The sequence below is a fragment of the Triticum dicoccoides genome, chromosome 2B, assembly GCF_002162155.2.
Source record: "Triticum dicoccoides isolate Atlit2015 ecotype Zavitan chromosome 2B, WEW_v2.0, whole genome shotgun sequence".
Taxonomy (NCBI): domain Eukaryota; kingdom Viridiplantae; phylum Streptophyta; class Magnoliopsida; order Poales; family Poaceae; genus Triticum; species Triticum dicoccoides.
The window spans coordinates 227,424,369-227,438,877 of record NC_041383.1 but is presented as its reverse complement, the minus strand read 5'-3'; the positions used below and the strand labels follow the sequence as shown (position 1 = coordinate 227,438,877).

At 40.8% G+C, this 14,509-nt stretch overlaps 1 protein-coding gene across 1 annotated transcript; it reads left to right on the top strand.

Moving 5' to 3' along the window:
* The first annotated feature begins 468 nt into the window (after positions 1-468).
* On the top strand, positions 469-1,079 carry LOC119363231 (arabinogalactan protein 13-like). The gene has a single exon (XM_037628545.1). It carries the CDS (start codon positions 652-654, stop codon positions 823-825), a length of 174 nt encoding a protein of 57 aa, XP_037484442.1. The 5' UTR covers positions 469-651; the 3' UTR covers positions 826-1,079.
* The last annotated feature ends 13,430 nt before the right edge of the window (positions 1,080-14,509 follow it).

The following is a 14,509-nucleotide window of genomic DNA, read 5'->3' as shown; positions in this document are numbered from 1 at the left end:
TGGTACTCTTCTTGTTACTGGCACGTCAAAAAAAAGTTTTATGCAAATGTGAAGTGCGTGTTCGTTGGTGCTCCACGGCCTCCAAGTCGCTGATGTTATTGGAAATGGACGTGCTAACCATACAGATACTTATCATGGAGTAAGTGGAATTTTCCAGCTCAAGTCATCTAAGAGCACGCATCCAATTCGAGGAAGAAACCTGGAAGCGCGGCGCGCACGTTGATGAATGCCGAGCCACCACACACACACACACACACACACACACACACCCGGAGACGCGCTCCAACGGGCGCGGTCAGAGAGGATCCCGGCCGCAACGGTAACGAACGCCAGCCCAACCGGCCACCAAACGCGGCACGCCCGGAGCCCAACCCAACAGACGGCCAGCCGTACTCCTCTCCCTTCTCCCGCAACCCTACGCGACCGACCTGGCCATCCTTCCCCTCCCCTCCCCGCTCCGCCGCTATATAAGCCGCCACCCCCGCTCGCCTCTCCCTCCCACCTCCCAAGCCGCCACTCTCAAGCCTCTTGCTCATCCGCGTGCAGCATCTCTCTAGCTTCCCCCTAGAGAGATCTCACAGCCGAATAAGCAGCAGCAAGAACCCCTCCGGCCCTCCTCCCAGCACCACCAGGAACCAAGTCAAGTCGCCAATGGCCGGTCTCAGGATGAAGTTCGTCGCCGTCGCCGCCATGGCCGCCGCGCTCGTCGCCTCCGCGGCCGCCGCCGAGGCCCCGGCCCCGGCGCCCGCCTCCGACGCCGCGGCCGCCGTGCCCCTCGCAGCGGCCTCCTTCGCCGCCGCCGCCTTCGGTTACCTCTTCTGCTAGATCCGTCGCGGTGGCGTGTGATGAGATGAGATGACCCTTCTTCGTCTGTCCGGCTTGGTTTACTCGTCGTCTTGGTGTGTGTGCGTGTGTTCGTGTTGGGGCGTGAGGTGTGGGCGCGTGCGTGTGTGTATGTATGGGTCGCGGTGGTGTGGGAGGTGTGTCCAGTACGTGCGCCGGCGTGCCATTCTTTGTGTTGGTGATCATGTACTTACTCTCTTGTTCTTGCAATGAATGAGACCATTTATTTGATTCTTTCTCCCCAGCTTAAACATCAAGTCTTAACTGTTCTGATGCATGCCGTTGAGATGATGAATCTTTGCGTTTCGCATCACCAAATATTTTCCTTCAGGAAATTTCGTGCTAAAAAACTCGGTATACAAATGAAACTAATACCAAATTAACTCTGTTCAACGTCAAATTTGGCGTATGGAGATCGATTTGATGCACGCTCCGCATCTGTTACCGGCAAAGCATCAATTATTCAAGCTCGGAACTGCTGGTTTCTGTGTCGTAATAAGAGGTGAAAAATGAATTAAGATCCTCGAGCAATGCAATTTGGAAACCAAATAGGCCTTCAGTTTTCTGAAGAACAGTCTTGGAGATTTTTCTCTTTTTTTGTGTGTGGTACATGTACTTGCATGGTTTGTTTGGAGACGCCAGGTTATTAATTGGGTGAGCGATCCAAAGGGTGGAATGATTGGACCATGTGGCCGCCATGTGCAGCTGCTCAGCATCGGTCCACAGGTGAGTTGTCGAGGTAGGGCAACCGTACCAACTGTATCATTTTCTGCGACCACGCACCAACGGTATCATGGAAGTGGAAGAAGGTGAATTGAACTCCGAACCGTGCGTTAAGCTGAGTTACGGCACAGTTGAACCGTTCGTCTAATGTTATTGTGCTACACATGCATAGGTTTATGGTAAACCTGTTCATGGACAACCCGGCCCGGAGGCCCGAACCCGAAGCCCGACATTCGGGCTGGGCTCGGGCTCCAGTTTCTCTCCTGAAGCCCGGCCCGAAAGCCCGAAATGACTATATATATTATTTTTATTCAAAATATATGTATAATATCTTGAATATGATTAATTTAATTAAAAAATGCCACTGTTCATGTGCTTCGGGCCGGGCTTGGGCTTGGGAATTTTTCATCGGGCTTTGCCAAGCTCGGCCCGAACCCGACCCTACCCGGGGAATGATCAGGTTTAGTTTATGGGGACAGTTTAGTTAGAAAGAAAAAATTTTAGTCAGCGTGTAATTGCGTGTAACTTTTTGTACGTTTAGCATTATTGAATGTTTTTATCGTTTTTTTTTCTCTTGGTCTTTGCCAAGGAAGAAGAATGGCCTGAGCGTATAAGCTCATTTTTTTTATGTCTGTATAAGTTCGTTCTCGGGAGAAAGGGAGGGCCACAGGCGGCTGGAAAACCGTAAGCCCGACCCTATTGTAATCATGAAACTGGACGACGCCCATATAATTGCTGGGGTTGCCCCTTCCGGCGCATCTACATCCGTGAGAACTATAGCTTGCTTATAGCGAGAGTATCACCGTCTCGCCACGCTGCGCTCGCTTTGTTCGATGTGTTCGCTTCGCTAGTTTGCTTTGTCTTTTTTTTTTGTTCTCGTGTTCTTTTCTCTTCATTCGGGTTTCTCTATTTCTTCAATGGTTTTCTCCACTTTTCTGTTTTTACTTTGTTTTTTCTCTGATTTTATTGTTTTTCACTAGTTTTCACCGTTCTTTGGTTTTTGTTTCTTTCTTTGTTTCTTTCTTGTTTCTTTTTCCTTTCTTGCCCATTTTCTTCAATTTTTTTGTTTCTTTCCACGGGTTTCTACCATTTTCTTTCGTTCCTCATCTTTTTACACTGGTTTTTCTTTGGTTTCTTGTTTTTCTTTGTTTTCTTTTGTTTCTTTCTTGCTATTTCTTTTTTTTCTTTGTGATACTTTAGCTCCCTCAAGTTTTAACTCAGTTTATCTCCATCTTTTTATGTTTCTTTGCCACTTTTCATGTTTTTTCCTATTTCTTCAACACATATACAATTTTTTAGTGCACATTGTATATTTTTGGTGTATAAATGAAGCATTTTCTTGATACATGTTCGGCATTTTCAAATACACGATGTATACTTTCTTAAAAAGGATGCTATGTACACATTTTTTAATACATGATCAATAGTTTTTTAGTACATGCTGAACATTTTTATTGAAAGAAACAGTTTTTAAACTGAACGACATTTTTAAATACATGATTAACATTTTGCCAACATATGTTTTTGAAATCATATTTTCCCATACACATTTGTACATTTTTCGTATATACCAGGAACATTTTACCTACACATCTAACATTATTTGTATACATGATTACTATTTTAACAACTTATATTTTATGATGTTTACATTTACTATATATATTGTCGATTTTTTATACACGAGGAACATTTTTGATATACATGTTTGATATTTGGAAATTCATAATTAATCTTTTAAAACATATTTTTTATGTCTACTTTTTCCATAAACATCATATATTTTGTATACATCACGAAACATTATATATATTCTAAAAAAGGAAACATTATATATATACACCTCTAACATTTTCTAAATATATGATAAACATTTTTAAACATATATTTTATGTATACATCTTATATTTTTCTACACATCAGGAATAATTCTTACCTCTAACATTGTCCAAACACGTGATTAGCATTTTTTTCTAAATTTAATTTTTGTATGTATACCGTTTTCTACAGACATTGTACATTTTTTGTATACATCGGAAACATTATATATATATATATATATATATAACATTCTTTTAATGCATGATTAATACTTTTGAAAAGATTAAAAAATTCATATTTGCTTTGATTTCTTCGTTTTTGCAAACACATTGTATAATTTGTGTATACATTTTTTGTGTACATCAGAAACATTTTTAAAACACATTTAACATTTTTCAAATGCATGATTAACACTTTTCAACCTCTTTATATAAAGTGATTTTATAATAGCTATGTTAAGAATAATTCGACATACAAGCAAAAGTAAGAAAACACAATAAAAAAGAATATTGTTTTCTGAAAAAGGAATAAAGAAAGCGTTGACGGCCCGTGTCCGTGCTGGGCCGGCCTAATCGGGCGGCTGCGTTCAGCAGGATGTTCTACTGTTTAACTGTCTAGCTTGAAGCGAGACATAGGCGCGCCGAGGGCGCGCCCCTATATGTCTGCTTCAGCCTGACGGGAGGAACCCCTGGCAGTGGCTCGAGTTGTGCCGACCTAGACAGGACGTAACAACATCCTCGTTTTCTGTTTTGTTTTTCGTTTTGGCTTTTTTACTTTTGTTTATACTTTCAAATATTTTAAATAAATATATTAAAAATCACTCTACATAAAACATTTGAAAAATGTTGACCAAGCATTAAAAATATATTAGATATGTATAGAAAAAATATTTCTCACGTATACAAAAAATGTATACAAAACAATTTGTATGAACAATTTGATCATGTATTTAAAAATGCCAAAAAAATATTTGAAAATATTGAACAAGTATTTTAAAAATGTTAATCAAGCATTTAGAAAATGTTAAATGTGTATAGAAACAATGTTGACCATGTATTAAAAATACGATGAGAAGAATTTGGTCATATATATAAATATCTTAATCAAGCATTTAAAAATGCTGAATAAGTATTTGAAAAGTATTAATCAAGTATTCAAAAAATGTTAAATGTGTATAGAAAAGGTGTTGACCATGTATTAAAAAATGATGGAAACTTTTGATCATGTAAATAAAAATATTAATAAAAAATCTAGAGAAAATCTTGAACAAGTATGTGAAAAGAAAGTATTAATCAAGCATTTTAAAAATTTAAATGTGTTTAGAAAAAAATGTTGTCCATATGTTCAAAGAATGTGAAATATTGCATTTAATGAACAAAGTTTAAAAATGTGTATAGAAAAAAATGTTGACCATGTATTAGAAAAATGTAAATCTTGGGTTTGAAAAATGTTGATCAAGCATTTGAAAAATGTTAAAAACATGTATAAAAAATGTTGACCATGTATTAAATAAATTATATTTGTGTTGGAAAAATGGTAAACATGTAATAAGTAATTGTTGTTGACATAACAAAAATGTAGAACGAAAGCCAAAAGAAACAAACAAGACTAGAAAATGAAAACCGACAAAGAAGCAAAATAAACCAAAGAAACAGATGAAAAAAATAAAACCATAAAAACAAATGCCCAAAAGAATGAAACAACTGACAAGAAGAATAAAAGAAACAAAGTAAAATGAAAAGAAAAAATAACAAAATAATGGAGAAGATATAACAAAACCAAACAAAAAACAAAAAAAGATAAAAAAAGAAAAGAAACTGGAGAAAACCGAGAAAACTGAAGAAAGATGAATAGAAAGAAAAAAGAGTAAAAAGAGGGAAATAGACATGAAGAAAACATGATGAAAAAAAAAGGAAACCGGTGAACAAACCAATTTTTTTTCATTCTAGTGTTGTGCCCGATTTAAATGCAAACTCGATCTTGGCTCAGTGGCCATTTGTGGGAGTGCGACGAAGCAACCAGAGATCCTAGGTTTGATCCCCCATGCGCTTCCTTTCTACTCATTTTTTCAAAAAAGATCGCTAGTGGCCTAATTATTTCAGACGCTTCAGCGAGAGATCCAAACGTCTCGTCAATGCGAGGCATAGCTCTCGCGGCGCCCATCTAAGTCGTGCTCATTGCGAGACTGACACTGGCATAGGCTAAATGGGCCGAGCCAGCACTCGCCCGCTTGCCGCTAGGTAGGTTTATTTAGTTCATTTCGTTACTTTTCTTAATATTTTGAAAACTTTTAAATGTATATATTTGAAACATGCATTACCTAAATTTTTAAAAAATTAAATCACACAATTTTAAAATGTCCATGTAGTGTGAAAATTTTGTTCAAGCGATTGTTAAAAAGATTTTCGTAACATTGAAAAATATCTTTGAGACATTTAAAAAACTTTCACATGTTCAAATGTTTTTCTTATTTTGTTTAAAAAATCATTTAAATGAAAAAAATGTTTGCATAATTTCTAAAAAATGTTCATGAAATGTACTCAAATTATCAAAGCAATTTTTAAATATATTCATGCCATATGGAAGATGTTCTCCATGTATTTAGAAATGTTCAAACTCATGAAAAAATGTTCAATGCGCATTATTTTTCATTCTTTATCCAGAATGCTTAATGTGTATTAAAAAAAAGGAGAAGACCAACATTTGGTAAAAACCACGCGGGAAAGATGTTTCAAGTTTTGAAAAAAATCTAAAAAAATACGGATGTTAGTAGGGTGATTTTCTATTGCCATGTGAATTTCAAGTTTAAACACATTTCGGGATGTGAGATATTAAAAAATAAACAAATTTGTCAACGAATAGTGTCGAAGACATCTCATAATGTGTTTCAACTTGGAATTTTGCATGTCAATAATAATCACACTCTTGACTTCTGGTATTTTAAAGATTTTTAAACTTTCAAACGTTGTTTTCGCAAAGTTGTTTTTTGAATGTTGGTTTTCATGTGATATTCTCCCTTAAAAAGTGTTCAACATGTATTAAAAAATATTCAATGTGTATCTGAAAAATTGTTTAACGTGTATTCAAAATAATGTATATCTAAAAAAAACTTTAACATGTATTAAAAAGCTGAATGTGTACTCGGAAAATGTTGGTACACTTAAACATGTCGAATTAAAAAACCATAAATTTTAAAAGAACAAAAAAAAAAACAAAGAAATAAAACAAAAATTGAAAATAAAAAGAAAAGACATAACATCGAGAAAGGAAAATAGAAAACAAGCAAAAAGAAATGCAAAGAAGAAGAAGAAAGACCTGAAACCTTCCTGGAACCGCCAAAATTAGAGTAGAAACTTCTCAACAACACTAAATGGGTTGGGCCACTTTAATGCTTTCTATAGGTGAAGCTAGGTTACCTCTACCCCGCCATGTGGAGGTCACGCAGAGAGCCGTGTGTGCTTGACACATGGCGTTTAATGGAATGAAGTGCTTGCTCCAGAAAAAGCAACGCGTGGTGTTTAGAAGGAGTTACAGGTGTTTTTAGACGCCACTCCATGGAGGCATTGCACAAACTGTTGGGGAACATAGTAATTTAAAAAAAATTCCTACGCACACGCAAGATCATGGTGATGGCATAGCAACGAGAGAGGAGAGTGTTCGTCCACGTACCCTCGTAGACCGTAAGCGGAAGCGTTAGCACAACGCGGTTGATGTAGTCGTACGTCTTCACGATCCGACCGATCCAAGCACCGAACATACGGGGCCTCCGAGTTCAGCACACGTTCAGCTCGATGACGATCTCCGGCCTCCGATCCAACAAAGCTCCGGAGATGAGTTCCGTCAGCACGACGGCGTGGTGACGATGATGATGTTCTACCGGTGCAGGGCTTTGCCTAAACTCCGCGACGATATGACCGAAGTGGAATATGGTGGAGGGGGGCACCGCACACGGCTAAGGAACGATCCGTAGATCAACTTGTGTGTCTATGGGGTGCCCCCCGCCCCCGTATATAAAGGAGCAAGGGGGGGAGGCCGGCCGGCCCCTTGGGCGCGCCAAGGGAGGAGGAATCCTCCTCCTAGTAGGAGTAGGACTCCTCCTTTCCTACTCCTACTAGGAGGGGGAAGGAAGGGGAAGAGGGGGAAGGAAAGGGGGGGCGCCGCCCCCCCTCCTAGTCCAATTCGGACCAGAGGGGGGAGGGGGCGCGCGGCCCATGCTGGCCGCCCCTCTCTTCTTTCCCCTAAGGCCCATAAGGCCCAATACTCTCTCGGGGGGTTCCGGTAACCCTCCCGGCACTCCAGTTTTCTCCGAAATCACCCGGAACACTTCCGGTATCCGAATATAGTCGTCCAATATATCAATCTTTATGTCTCGACCATTTCGAGACTCCTCGTCATGTCCGTGATCACATCCGGGACTCCGAACAATCTTAGGTACATCAAAACTTGTAAACTCATAATAAAACTGTCATCGTAACGTTAAGCGTGCGGACCCTACGGGTTCGAGAACTATGTAGACATGACCTAGAACTATTCTCGGTCAACAACCAATAGCGGAACCTGGATGCCCATATTGGCTCCTACATATTCTACGAAGATCTTTATCGGTCAAACCGCATAACAACATACGTTGTTCCCTTTGTCATCGGTATGTTACTTGCCCGAGATTCGATCGTCGGTATCCAATACCTAGTTCAATCTCGTTACCGGCAAGTCTCTTTACTCGTTATGTAATGCATCATTCCGTAACTAACTCATTAGTCACATTGCTTGCAAGGCTTATAGTGATGTGCATTACCGAGAGGGCCCAGAGATACCTCTCCGACAATCGGAGTGACAAAACCTAATCTCGAAATACGCCAACTCAACATGTACCTTCGGAGACACCTGTAGTGCTCCTTTATAATCACCCAGTTACGTTGTGACGTTTGGTAGTACCCAAAGTGTTCCTCCGGTAAACGGGAGTTGCATAATTCTCATAGTTACAGGAACATGTATAAGTCATGAAGAAAGCAATAGCAGTATACTAAACGATCAAGTGCTAGGCTAACGGAATGGGTCATGTCAATCACATCATTCTTCTAATGATGTGATCCCACTAATCAAATGACAACACATGTCTATGGTCAGGAAATATAACCATCTTTGATTAATGAGCTAGTCAAGTAGAGGCATACTAGTGACTATAGTTTTGTCTATGTATTCACACATGTATCATGTTTCCGATTAATACAATTCTAGCATGAATAATAAACATTTATCATGATATGAGGAAATAAATAATAACTTTATTATTGCCTCTAGGGCATATTTCCTTCAGTCTCCCACTTGCACTAGAGTCAATAATCTAGATTACATAGTAATGATTCTAACACCCATGGAGTCTTGGTGCTGATCATGTTTTGCTCGTGAGAGAGGCTTAGTCAACGGGTCTGCAACATTCAGATCCGTATGTATCTTGCAAATCTCTATGTCTCCCACTTGGACTTGGTCCGGAATGGAATTGAAGCATCTCTTGATGTGCTTGGTCCTCTTGTGAAATCTGGATTCCTTTGCCAAGGCAATTGCACCAGTATTGTCACAGAAGATCTTCATTGGTCCCGATGCACTCGGTATGACACCTAGATCGGAAATGAACTCCTTCATCCAGACTCCTTCATTTGCTGCTTCAGAAGCAGCTATGTACTCCGCTTCACATGTAGATCCCGCCACGACGCTTTGTTTAGAACTGCACCAACTTACAGCTCCACCGTTTAATATAAACACGTATCCGGTTTGCGATTTAGAATCGTCCGGATCAGTGTCAAAGCTTGCATCGACGTAACCACTTACGACTAGCTCTTTGTCAGCTCCATATATGAGAAACATATCCTTAGTCCTTTTCAGGTATTTCAGGATGTTCTTGACCGCTGTCCAGTGATCCACTCCTGGATTACTTTGGTACCTTCCTGCCAAGCTTATTGCTAAGCATACGTTAGGTCTGGTACACAGCATTGCATACATGATAGAGCCTATGGCTGAAGCATAGGGAACATCTTTCATTTTCTCTCTATCTTCTGCTGTGGTCGGGCATTGAGTTTGACTCAACTTCACACCTTGTAGCACAGGCAAGAATCCTTTCTTTGCCTGATCCATTTTGAACTTTTTCAAATTTTTGTCAAGGTAAGTGCTTTGTGAAAGTCCTATTAAGCGTCTTGATCTATCTCTATATATTTTGATGCCCAATATGTAAGCAGCTTCACCGAGGTCTTTCATTGAAAAACTTTATTCAAGTATCCCTTTATGCTATCCAAAATATCTATATAATTTCCAATTAATAATATGTCATCTACATATAAAATCAGAAATGCTACAGAGCTCCCACTCACTTTCTTGTAAATTCAGGCTTCTCCAAAAGTCTGTATAAAACCATATGCTTTGATCACACTATCAAAACGTTTATTCCAATTCTGAGATGCTTGCACCAGTCCATAAATGGATCGCTGGAGCTTGCACACTTTGTTAGCACCTTTTGGATCAACAAAACCTTCTGGCTACATCATATACAACTCTTCTTCCAGAAATCCATTCAAGAATGCAATTTTGACATCCATTTGCCAAATTTCATAATCATGAAATGCAGCAATAGCTAACATGATTCGGACAGACTTAAGCATCACTACGGGTGAGAAAGTCTCATCGTAGTCAACCCCTTGAACTTGTCGAAAACCTTTTGCAACAAGTTGAGCTTTATAGACAGTTACATTACCATCAGCGTCAGTCTTCTTCTTAAAGATCCATTTATTCTCAATGGCTTGCCGATCATCGGGCAAGTCAACCAAAGTCCACACTTTGTTTTCATACATGGATCCCATCTCAGATTTCATGGCCTCTAGCCATTTTGCGGAATCTGGGCTCATCATTGCTTCCTCATAGTTCGTAGGTTCATCATGGTCAAGTAACATGACTTCCAGAATAGGATTATCGTACCACTCTGGTGCGGATCTTACTCTGGTAGACCTACGAGGTTCAGTAGAAACTTGATCTGAAGTTTCATGATCAATATCATTAGCTTCCTCACTAATTGGTGTAGTTGTCACATGAACCGGTTCTTGTGATGAACTACTTTCCAATAAGGGAGCAGATACAGTTATCTCATCAAGTTCTACTTTCCTCCCACTCACTTCTTTTGAGAGAGACTCCTTCTCTAGAAAGGATCCATTCTTAGCAACGAATGTTTTGCCTTCAGATTTGTGATAGAAGGTGTACCCAACAGTCTCTTTTGGGTAACCTATGAAGACACATTTCTCCGATTTGGGTTCGAGCTTATCTGGTTGAAGTTTCTTTACATAAGCATCGCAGCCCCAAACTTTAAGAAATGACAACTTTGGTTTCTTGCCAAACCACAGTTCATAAGGCGTCGTCTCAACGGATTTTGATGGTGCCCTATTTAACGTGAATGCGGCCGTCTCTAAAGCATAACCCCAAAACGATAACGGTAAATCAGTAAGAGACATCATAGATCGCACCATATCTAGTAAAGTACGATTACGACGTTCAGACACACCATTTCGTTGTGGTGTTCCAGGTGGCGTGAGTTGCGAAACTATCCCACATTGTTTCAAGTGTAGACCAAACTCGTAACTCAAATATTCTCCTCCACGATCAGATCGTAGAAACTTTATTTTCTTGTTACGATGATTTTCCACTTCACTCTGAAATTCCTTGAACTTTTCAAATGTTTCAGACTTGTGTTTCATTAAGTAGATATACCCATATCTGCTCAAATCATCTGTGAAGGTGAGAAAATAACGATACCCGCCGCGAGCCTCAATATTCATTGGACCACAAACATCAGTATGTATGATTTACAACAAATCAGTTGCTCGCTCCATAGTTCCGGAGAACGATGTTTTAGTCATCTTGCCCATAAGGCACAGTTCACAAGTACTAAGTGATTCATAATCAAGTGATTCCAAAAGCCCATCAGTATGGAGTTTCTTCATGCGCTTTACACCGATATGACCCAAACGGCAGTGCCACAAATAAGTTGCACTATCGTTATCAACTCTGCATCTTTTGGTTTCAACACTATGAATATGTGTATCACTACTATCGAGATTCAATAAAAATAGACCACTCTTCAAGGGTGCATGACCATAAAAGATATTACTCATATAAATAGAACAACCATTATTCTCTGATTTAAATGAATAACCGTCTTGCATCTAACAAGATCCAGATATAATGTTCATGCTCAACGCTGGCACCAAATAACAATTATTCAGGTCTAAAACTAATCCCGAAGGTAGATGTAGAGGTAGCGTACCGACCGCGATCACATCGACTTTGGAACCGTTTCCCACGCGCATCGTCACCTCGTCCTTGGCCAGTGCTCGTTTATTCTGTAGTCCCTGTTTCGAGTTGCAAATATTAGCAACAGAACCAGTATCAAATACCCAGGTGCTACTACGAGCTCTAGTTAGGTACACATCAATAACATGTATATCACATATACCTTTGTTCACTTTGCCATCCTTCTTATCCGCCAAATACTTGGGGCAGTTCCGCTTCCAGTGACCAGTCTGCTTGTAGTAGAAGCACTCAGTTTTAGGCTTAGGTCCAGACTTGGGTTTCTTCTCTTGAGCAGCAACTTGCTTGCTGTTCTTCTTGAAGTTCCCCTTCTTCTTCCCTTTGCCCTTTTTCTTGAAACTAGTGGTCTTGTTGACCATCAACACTTGATGCTCCTTCTTGATTTCTACCTCCGCAGCTTTTAGCATTGCGAAGAGCTCGGGAATAGTCTTGTTCATCCCTTGCATATTATAGTTCATCACAAAGCTCTTGTAGCTTGGTGGCAGTGATTGGAGAATTCTGTCAATGACGCTATCATCCGGAAGATTAACTCCCAGTTGAATCAAGTGATTATTATACCCAGACATTTTGAGTATATGCTCACTGACAGAACTATTCTCCTCCATCTTGCAGCTGTAGAACTTATTGGAGACTTCATATCTCTCAATCCGGGCATTTGCTTGAAATATTAACTTCAACTCCTGGAACATCTCATATGCTCCATGACGTTCAAAACATCGTTGAAGACCCGGTTCTAAGCCGTAAAGCATGGCACACTGAACTATAGAGTAGTCATCAGCTTTGCTCTGCCAGACGTTCTTAACGTCGTCAGTTGCATCAGCAGCAGGCCTAGCACCCAGCGGTGCTTCCAGGACGTAACTCTCCTGTGCAGCAATGAGGATAATCCTCAGGTTACGGACCCAGTCCATGTAATTGCTACCATCATCTTTCAACTTTGCTTTCTCAAGGAACGCATTAAAATTCAGCGGAACAACAACACGAGCCATCTATATACAAACAAACATAGACAAGCAAAATACTATCAGGTACTAAGTTCATGATAAATTTAAGTTCAATTAATCATATTACTTAAGAACTCCCACTTAGACAGACATCTCTCAAGTCATCTAAGTGATTACGTGATCCAAATCAACTAAACCATAACCGATCATCACGTGAGATGGAGTAGTTTTCAATGGTGAACATCACTATGTTGATCATATCTACTATATGATTCACGCTCGACCTTTCGGTCACCGTGTTCCGAGGCCATATCTGCATATGCTAGGCTCGTCAAGTTTAACCTGAGTATTCCGCGTGTGCAAAACTGGCTTGCACCCGTTGTAGATGGACGTAGAGCTTATCACACCCGATCATCACGCGGTGTCTGGGCACGACGAACTTTGGCAACGGTGCATACTCAGGGAGAACACTTCTTGATAATTTTAGTGAGAGATCATCTTAAAATGCTACCGTCAATCAAAGCAAGATAAGATGCATAAAGGATAAACATCACATGCAATCAATATAAGTGATATGATATGGTCATCATCATCTTGTGCTTGTGATCTCCATCTCCGAAGCATCGTCGTGATCACCATCGTCACCGGCGCGACACCTTGATCTCCATCATAGCATCGTTGTCGTTACACCATCTATTGCTTCTAGGACTATCGCTACTGCTTAGTGATAAAGTAAAGCAATTACAGGGCATTTGCATTTCATACAATAAAGCGACAACCATATGGCTCCTGCCAGTTGCCGATAACTTCGGTTACAAAACATGATCATCTCATACAATAAAATATAGCATCACGTCTTGACCATATCACATCACAACATGCCCTGCAAAAACAAGTTAGACGTCCTCTACTTTGTTGTTGCAAGTTTTACGTGGCTGCTACGGGCTTTAGCAAGAACTGTTCTTACCTACGCATCAAAGAACCACAACGATAGTTCGTCAAGTTGGTGCTGTTTTAACCTTCGCAAGGACCGGGCGTAGCCACACTCGATTTAGCTAAAGTGAGAGAGACAGACACCCACCAGCCACCTTTAAGCACGAGTGCTCGTAACGGTGAAACCAGTCTCGCGTTAGCGTACGCGTAATGTCGGTTCGGGCCGCTTCATATCACAATACCGCCGAACCAAAGTATGACATGCTGGTAAGCAGTATGACTTGTATCGCCCACAACTCACTTGTATTCTACTCATGCATATACCATCAACGTATAAAACCTAGGCTCGGATGCCACTGTTGGGGAACGTAGTAATTTCAAAAAATTTCCTACGCACACGCAAGATCATGGTGATGGCATAGCAACGAGAGAGGAGAGTGTTCGTCCACGTACCCTCGTAGACCGTAAGCGGAAGCGTTAGCACAACGCGGTTGATGTAGTCGTACGTCTTCACTATCCGACCGATCCAAGCACCGAACATACGGGGCCTCCGAGTTCAGCACACGTTCAGCTCGATGACGATCTCCGGCCTCCGATCCAGCAAAGCTCCGGAGATGAGTTCCGTCAGCACGACGGCGTGGTGACGATGATGATGTTCTACCGGCGCAGGGCTTCGCCTAAACTCCGCGACGATATGACCGAGGTGGAATATGGTGGAGGGGGGCACCGCACACGGCTAAGGAACGATCTGTAGATCAACTTGTGTGTCTATGGGGTGCCCCCCGCCCACGTATATAAAGGAGCAAGGGGGGAGGCCGGCCGGCCCCTTGGGCGCGCCAAGGGAGGAGGAATCATCCTCCTAGTAGGAGTAGGACTCCTCCTTTCCTACTCCTACTAGG